General features: G+C 58.5%; 1 protein-coding gene across 1 annotated transcript; it reads right to left on the reverse strand.

The window, feature by feature from the left end:
* Positions 1-1,961: 1,961 nt before the first annotated feature.
* On the reverse strand, positions 1,962-5,536 carry LOC115605337. The gene is made up of 4 exons (XM_030479603.1): positions 5,406-5,536; positions 4,702-5,192; positions 2,597-2,848; positions 1,962-2,296 (listed from the first exon to the last, which is right to left on the reverse strand). Exons 1-4 carry the CDS (start codon positions 5,534-5,536, stop codon positions 2,016-2,018), a joined length of 1,155 nt encoding a protein of 384 aa, XP_030335463.1. The 3' UTR covers positions 1,962-2,015.
* Between the last annotated feature and the right edge of the window lie 2,622 nt (positions 5,537-8,158).

Consider the following 8,158-nt stretch of genomic DNA (forward strand, 5'->3'; position numbering starts at 1 on the left):
TTGGGCAACCTGTGCCAGTGCCTCATCATCCTCACAGGAAAGAACTTCTTCCTTAGATCTAACCTGAACTTCCCCTGTTTCAGTTTGAACCCATCACCCCTTGACCTATCCCTACAGTCCCTGATGAAGAGTCCCTCTCCAGCATCCTTGTAGGCCCCCCTCAGACACTGGAAGCTGCTCTGAGGTCTCCACGCAGCTTCTCTTCTCCAGGCTGAACAGCCCCAATTTTCTCAGCCTGTCTTCATACGGGAGGTGCTCCAGCCCCTGATCATCCTCGTGACCTCCCCTGCACTTGCTCCAACAGCTCCATGTCCATTCCAGAACTGGACACAGTTCTCCAAGCAGGGTCTCACAGAGCAGAGTAGAGGGGCAGGATCACCTCCTAAATGGGTCCAGGACCCATTTGGGGTCACCGGAGAGGGACCGGCCGCGGCATCCACACAACGCCCCAGCCGGGGGAGCCTCGGCGGGGCCGTACCGGGCCGGGGCAGGGGAGCCTGAGAGCCGCGGCCACGGTACGTCTGTGTGTCCTTCGCTCCGCGCCGGGCAGGTGAGAGAGGCCGCGAGAACCGCTGTCCCGCTGGCGGGTCCGGGCTCCGCTGTCTCCTGCCCCGTGGGACAGAAGCGCCCCGGAGGCAGCTGGGGAGCTCCGGGGCCGGGAGCAGGGGAAGGCCCGTCCCGACCACGGTTGCTCGCCGCGGCGGCGTGGGTCAGGCAGCGGCCGCCTGGGGGGGGGGGGGCTCCTGCGGCGCTGCTGCCGCTGGGGTTCTCCGGAGGAGGCGGGGAAGGAGGTTCCCTCTGCGGGACGTTGGGGAGTCCCCTCGGAGGAGGCTGTGGTGGGGGCTTGGGAGAGCCCCTGTAGAAGGCCGGTACGTTCCCATGGAAGGGGCTGTAGCCTTCCTTGCCCGGCCGGGCTGTGCTCCCCGGGTGCCTGGGCAAGGCTGAGGTGCCCTGTTGGGGCAGGAGGGGGTTTTGAGTTGCAAGGCCGGTGGAGCTGGTGAAATAAAGCACAATAAAGTGAATCCCTGTATCTGCTGGTGCTGCCCCACAGAGAGACAGGACGGGACCCTCCCTGCAAGGAGGGTGCCTTCACCCCAGTTCCCAAGCACTCCCCAGAATTGCAGCTGGGCTCCCTGGCCTGGGGGTAGGTTACACTCCCTCCAACCCCCCATCACATCACACATGGGGTCAGAAAACAGTGTTTCAAACCGCTCCCAAAACGGAGACTGAATGCTGTGTTTTGGGGGCTTGGAAACATGGAGAGTGTTTTGGAGCTCAGAAAGGGGCTGATGTGTTTTCTGTAGTTGAAAACAGCAGCCAAATGCTGTGTTTTCATCTTCTGAAACAAAGTGCTGCATTTTTGGCCTTGAAAACAAGCTCGGGGGGCTGTATTTGGGTCTCCACAGCAGAGCCGTATGTTTCTGACGCTCAAAAAAAAAGTGTCAGTCAGTCGTGTTTTCAGTACTTGAAAATGCTGGTGAGCTCCTGTTTTCACAGCTGAGGGAAAACCAAGCCCCACACTGCAGTCCACTGCTTTTCAGGTTGGAAATGTGAGATGAAGTGCTGTATTTTTCGGGAAGGATGAGCACAGACTTTCTGAAACTCAGAAAAAGACTAGGTCATGTGTTTTCAGCCCTGAAAATTCAGGGCCCAGCCCTGTGCTTCTGGGACTTGGAAAGCAAAAACAACCAAGTGCTACACTTTGGGGACTTGGAAACAGAGACGGTCAGCCCGTTTCAGCCCCCAAAACAGAGGCTGGGGGGGAGCTTTGGGTGGGTGGGAGGCAGAGAGGTGTGTGGGTTGATGGGAGGGGGGTGGGTAGCTGCGTGGACCCCCTCCGGAGGGGGGGGGTCTGGTTGCATTGGTCCCTGAATGCCGGGTCACTGGCATGCACCAGCCCATATTCAACATCTAAGTCTCTGGGGCAAAAGGGGCTTTTCACGCTGGGTTTGGGCTCCAACTCCACCAGAATAGTTATTCCATGTTAGACAATGTACAAGTATGACAGTTCATAGTCATATACAAGTTATGACAGTGATTGATTTACAACCTGGCCAAAAGCTCAGACTGCTGCAATTAGCTGGAGCTTTAACTGGCTGGTAACAAGAAGGAGCATTTATTAAGCCAAAGCTGGTAACAAGAAGCAGCTTCACTTCCTCAGCCACAGCTGCATGTAGCAGGAGCATCTCGTAGCCAGAATTGAAACGAACTGGAGTGTCCATCAGCAGAGCATCGTGTAGCTGGAGCTGAAACCAAAGCTGGAGCTTCAACAAGCTGGACCTGAAATTACCTGAAACTGAAACAAGCATCAGGAATTGAAATTACCCAGGGCTTCAAATACCCCGAGCAGTAACACGCTGGTGAGCCCATCAGCAGGAACATCTCTTATCCAGAGGGCCAATGGCTGGATGTGCCCCAGAGCTGGAGTGTCCATTAGCTGGAGCTGTGACATCCATCAGCAGGGCTGTGCAGACAGCATGGTTGAGCAGGACATCTGCTCTCTGTAGCCTCCACGAGGAGAGTCGAGCTGACCTGCAGCTGTAACAGGAAGGAGTGACTGTTATCAGGAACATCCTGTGCCTGGAGCTGAAATTACCTGAGCTGTAGCAAGCTGGGGTGTCCGTCCACAGGACATGTTCTCTGAGGCAGGTGTACAGGTACATGGCTGTCACCAGCAAGTTGCTCCAAACAGCAGGGAGCCCAGCCTCTTCCCTCAGGGAATAAATCCATGCCAAGTGCCTCTCTCTGCACAGAGGGTCTCTCCCAATTCTAAGGTCAGAACTGAGAGGCGTCCCCACCAGATCTCCTGCAGTGGGCAGGTGCAGGCAAGGCAGCACCAGTGTCTCCTCTGTACCCAAAAAAGAGGAGCAAAAGCAGTTGGTCAGAGCTCCCAGTGTGCACAGCACGGCCCCACATAACCCATGGGAGATGCCTGCCCCCCTCCTGGGCTAAGGCAACACTTCCCTTTCCTCTTGCCCGTTGCTTTCAGCAGAGGCTGCCCAGCACCAACACAGGTGATAGCAAGGGAGAAACAACAACGGGAGAGCTCAGGGTTCAGCCAGGAAAAACTCATTCATCACCCAAAGGGCAGTCAAGAAGCACGCCCCACTGAACCCCCTCTGCTCAGCAAGGAGCGTTTCAGGCACCCAGCCACCCTGGCTGTCACAGCACTCCCCCCCAAACCACCACCCTGACCCTGCTGGGAGCAGGACCGGGGCAGATGCAGGCTGCAATTCGCATCCTGCTTTGCATCAGCTAACGCTGAACCGACCCAAGTGCTAAACGTCATGTACAGTTGAGCCAAGCCCAGTGCCACACATCAAATAAAGCTGAGACGGTTTCAGGAGGGGCCCAGAACAACCACGGAGGCCCACGGCGGAGCAGCCATGGTAGTGCCTGCTGGGTGCAGGCTGATGGCGTGGAGAGAAGCCACCCTGGGGCAGCTCTATCATGGGAGCTTCCCTCAGCTACCTGCAGTGACTGGTCCCACAACACAACCAGAAGCCACAAGCAACAACATTTTCCTCCCGAGCAACAACCAGGCACAACAGAGACACGAGGTTCTGCCACAGCCCTGACCCTACCACAGCCCAGGACCGGTACCAGCCCCAAACCGCCCCCAACAGAACCACCACCAGTGCCAGGAGCCAGAAACATGGCACATTGTCCTCCTCGGCCGCAGCCAGGCACAGCTTCTCCAGCTCACGTGTGTCCGGGGTGACCCTTCCAGACACTCCAGAGCACGGCACAGCCACCCGCCCGCTGCAGAGCGCTCACCAGACATCTCCTCCCGTGTCGGTGTCCCCCAGCGCTGCCATGTCAGGGCCGCGCTCCTCGCCTGGGCTCGTCCTCCTGTATCAGCGTTCCCCGGCGCTGCTCATTTTGAGCCGAGCAGCCCTTCTGCCGCTCGGCTGCTCCCCTACACTGCAAAACCCCTTGTGAGGAAGCGGCCGCAGTGTCACAGCCGGCAGGACGAAGGACAGCCGGGAGGATGAACCCTTGCTCTCATGTGAGCTCCCAGACCATAGCCAGCCACGGGGCGAGAGGCCTTATACTGGGGGAGCCCAGTGCAAATACCCCTCTCCGGGTCCCTGCAGGGGCCGGAGGGGCGAGGAGCCCTACCGGGACATGCGTCCTCTGACTCTAGTTGCACAGAGGCTGCTGCCGGCAACCGGGATTCCTGCGCTCCTCCCTCGTTCGCCCCCCGCAGGCAGCAGAACCCGTTAGTGAACGCAAACCCCGCTCCCAAGGGGCTGAACCTGAACCCTGCCGGCCGGTACCTGCCGCCTGCTCCGGTCCTTTTCTCCGCACACGGAGGGGCCAGGGGCCATATGCAGCCTCCCAGCTGAACCGGGAGCCTCGGGGCCGCCCCGGGCGGCTCCTCCTGGGCGGGCTGAGCACAGGGCCAGGGCAGAGCCTTTGCCTCCTCTTCTCCCCTTTCCCCCCTACCCGGCTGCCGGCCCCCCCAGCCCCGTCCTAGCTCGACCGAGCGCCCACCCGCTCCCCCCGCAGCAGCTCTGCTTCCGCCCATGCGCCTGGCGCCGGGAACCGAGTGGGGCGAGGCGGGACCCAACTAACGAGGCTCAGCCCGCCCCGGTAGCAGGACGCCTTTCGCCCAGTTTGCCGAACGCTGCTGCTGCAGCTGCGGGGCTGCGGAGGGGGAGCCCAGCCCCAGCGCAGCTCCAGACGGCGGCTTCTCACCAGCCGGGCACCTCTCCCTGCCGGGGGCACCTTCACCACCTGCGGAAGCACCAGCCTTGTTGCGCTGCTCCGGCCGCCGCAGGCTTAAACGCCCAGCGCAGGGGGCGCTCGCACTCGCTGCGGGGTCCCGGCTCCCGAAAGGCCTTTTCCCTCCCCTGCCGGTGCCCGAAAGCCTCTGCACGGTAAGCAGACAAACAAAGGGCTCGCTGAGCTCCTGCACGAGCTTAGCCGCCCGCCCCGGCAAGGAGCGGCCCGCGCCGGCACCGGATTCGCTGGAGGTGATTCCCGCCCCGTCCGCCCCCCGACGAGCCGCCGCGCACCGCCCCGGGCCGGCGGACCCCGCCGCAGGCCCACCGCTGCCGCGGGAGCGCCCTCTGGCGGTCGTTGCGCAGCACGTCAGCGCCTCGGTAGCGCGGCTCCCCCTGGCGGCCCACACGCGGCACTGCAAGCGGCCGCTCCCTCTCCCCTGCCCTCGCTGCGGCGCCCCGCGGCTGCCGGAGCGCGGTACTCAATTGCTTATCGCGCCCCTGCTGGCTCCTGGCGGCGCTACAGTGCCCCGTTCCCTCCCGCAGCCCCGGGTGCCCGGCATCCCCAGCGGCACCCCGGTTTGGCACTGGCCACGCCGGGTGAGGAACGACCCCGCCACTACTCCCCGGGCACGGTAATGGCCCGGCCTGGAGCAGGAAGGCCGGGCTGCATTTCACCGGAGCCCACCGCTGATGTTCGGCACCCGCACGTCTGCAGCCAAGCCGTGATACGTGGTCACGGCACCCCCGCACAGCAGCACCTCAACCTCCTCCCCTACCCCCAGTGCTAGGGTTGCCACTTTCTGCATCACGTTTTATCACAGAGGAACATTAACCGGAGCCTTCACGTTTTACAGTCCCAGGTTTTATTTATTTCTTCCTTTTTTCACATGAGCCAGTGGCTGGATTCATGGTGCTGCTGCAGCCTTGGGTGGTGCAGGCTGCTCCCCACACCGCATCCTTCCTCTGACACGCTCCCCACGCTGCTGTTTCTCTTCCCACAACATGGAAAGCTCTGTTTTCACTCCATCCTGTGGGCCGTCTGCATGCAGGCACAGGAGCAGGTTGGCAGAGGGGATGCATCAGGGAAAACCCAACAGCTCTCTCCTCACTTCTCGGGGAGCCCTCAGCAGCTCCAGCTGCACGTGCCTCAAGGGAAAAGCCGCCCATTCCCGGCCATGGCCCCATGGTGCTCCAGGAAAGGTCCAACACTCCATGGTGTCTCCTCTTGGCTGGGGGAAGCGAGCCAGAGGGGACAGGATCCCCCCCACCCAAACAGTCCCCTACTCTGTATCCCAAACAGATGCCCCAACACCCTCCTGCCCTCACCTGCGCTCCCAGCAGAGCACACCAGCTCCATGCCTGCTGCTGGCAGGTCACATCGACCACGGGCTGACACAACAGCTCCTGCCAGGACTAACGTGGTGCCAGCATGCTGCCCCCAAGGCCCAGCAGGGCTGTGAAGGTCTCAGTGTGTGCATGAAACCCATCAGCACCTGGTGCCTTGTTCTGCTGACCCTGGGTCTAATTCCTGCACCTTACTCCTGAGGGGGACTCATGCGTTTCACAGATATGGGAAGCTCTGCATTTCAAACTGCACTGAGTAAGACTGCCTGGAAGAGCCTTGTGTCAGCATCTGCAAAAGCTGTTCTTGATTCATACCCATGCATGATGCACACACACACACACACAGACACATGCACTCATCAGAAGGAGCAGCACATGCTGCAGAGACAGTGCCAGAAGCTGGTCATTACACACCGTCACCCACAAAGCCCAAACACCAGCTCACGTGCTGATAAAATATGCTCTTGAACAATTTTGCTCACCAAGACTTCATGGCACAAGTACAGCCAGGTCCCGGATGACCCTGGCTTGTTCCAGACACCATTACCTGCCTCCTCCTTCCCAGCCCCAGGGAAGCTGAGCCTATGGCCTCCACAATTCACCTCCTCAAGCAATACGATGGTCTGGATGCCGCAGGCCCTTGGGAGATGCCATGGAAGGAATTGTGCTTCTTTGGCACCAGCAGATCCACAGCTGCTGAGGCTGCTCCTCAGGGGAATTCTGGGGACTCAGGTTTATGGCTCTTCCACAGAATCTTGTTTTTCCTTTCAGTGTTTCAACACACAACTGTGCAACTTCTCAGACACTTCCCCACTGTCATTTAGCAGAAAGAGTTACAGCCAAGACAGGCACTTGGCAGAGGACTTCAGCTACCAGAACTTCAGCCAGAGCAGGACAGCCCCACACAGATCCCACAACTCAGACACAATTTATCTACAAGCAGTGCAAGAACAGGCCTTTAAACAGCCTTTCCGGGTAAACACTGGCAATGCCCCCAAACACAAGGAGCTAAACCCAGGGATCACCTTGGAGTACAACGATCAGCTCCGCTGAACCAAGAGTAAGCAACACTCAAGTGGAGAGCAAGCAACTCCAGGAGTAGATTTCCTAAGGCAGCTTGGCTCATGTTCCTGCCAGCACCACTGCAGCATCTGTTCAAGCTGTATCCCTGCAGGCTGGTGGGGCACGGGGGAATCCTGCCCAGGACGTGTCCGAGAAGAGCTCATGTTCCTCCCTGGAGCGGGCAACCCTGCGGTGAGCGGAGGCACTGGCAGGGTTCTGACCCCTGTGTCTCCCTCAGCCAGCACCCCAGGCAAGGAGTTCCTGCAGCCACAGCAAAGCAGAGCTTATCGGCTTGACCAAGCTAACACTTCAAACGCAGGATGTGACACATCCACCATCTGACAAGCCAGCAACCAGGTTCTTAAGAAAGCACCTTCTGTCTGGCAAGAGAGGCACCGTGCTCTACAGCCACCTGCATTCAAGAGAATTAGGGACATGGATAAATGCTGCAGACATCAGTAGTTTATTGGTATGTTTAGTCAAAACACATTCAGAATGGAAACTTAAAGTAAAAATACTTTCCACCTGCAACAATTAAACTAGAATCTACTAGCATATACTGCTTGACACGTTACAGCAATGAAGATGGTAATCCACTGTCTTGTATGCCTACTAAAGCCAAGATGGTCAGCCGGGTTGGTTGAAATAGAACCGTAATGACAAAATACTCCCACCATCCACGAATCAGCAACTAACAGTAATGGTCAGTGAATCCCTTCCTTTGCTCTAAGAGGTACATTGACTACTGAGAGGGTCGAGAACACCAAGAGTCCACAGTACAGCAGGTGAGCTATCACCATGTAAACTTCTCCGGACGACATTCCAACACTTGTCCATGTCACTTACTCAAGGAGCAAGCCAGAAAGTAGGATGGCTCAGTAGCTCTTTTTAATACTCCGGTTTTTGTTGCCACGATTATTCCCAATTGCCATCCAAATGAATGAGGTGGCAGCAAAACACCACAGCACTACAAAAGGGGAAAAAAAGAAAGGCTACATAAAAGACACCGGTGGCAAATTGCT

The sequence above is a fragment of the Strigops habroptila genome, chromosome 3, assembly GCF_004027225.2.
Source record: "Strigops habroptila isolate Jane chromosome 3, bStrHab1.2.pri, whole genome shotgun sequence".
In the NCBI taxonomy this organism is placed as follows: Eukaryota; Metazoa; Chordata; class Aves; order Psittaciformes; family Psittacidae; genus Strigops; species Strigops habroptila.

Excerpts from the sequence above, each read along its gene's own strand:
- LOC115605337 (XM_030479603.1), bottom strand. The coding sequence starts at position 5,536 with ATGCAGAAAGTGGCAACCCTAGCACTGGGGGTAGGGGAGGAGGTTGAG. Across the intron at positions 2,849-4,701 it reads CAGGGAGAGGTGCCCGGCTG|AGGAGACACTGGTGCTGCCT; the intron begins GTGAGAAGCCGC and ends TTTTGGGTACAG. Across the intron at positions 2,297-2,596 it reads CCCAGCTTGCTACAGCTCAG|TTTCAGGTAATTTCAGGTCC; the intron begins GTAATTTCAGCT and ends TGCTTGTTTCAG.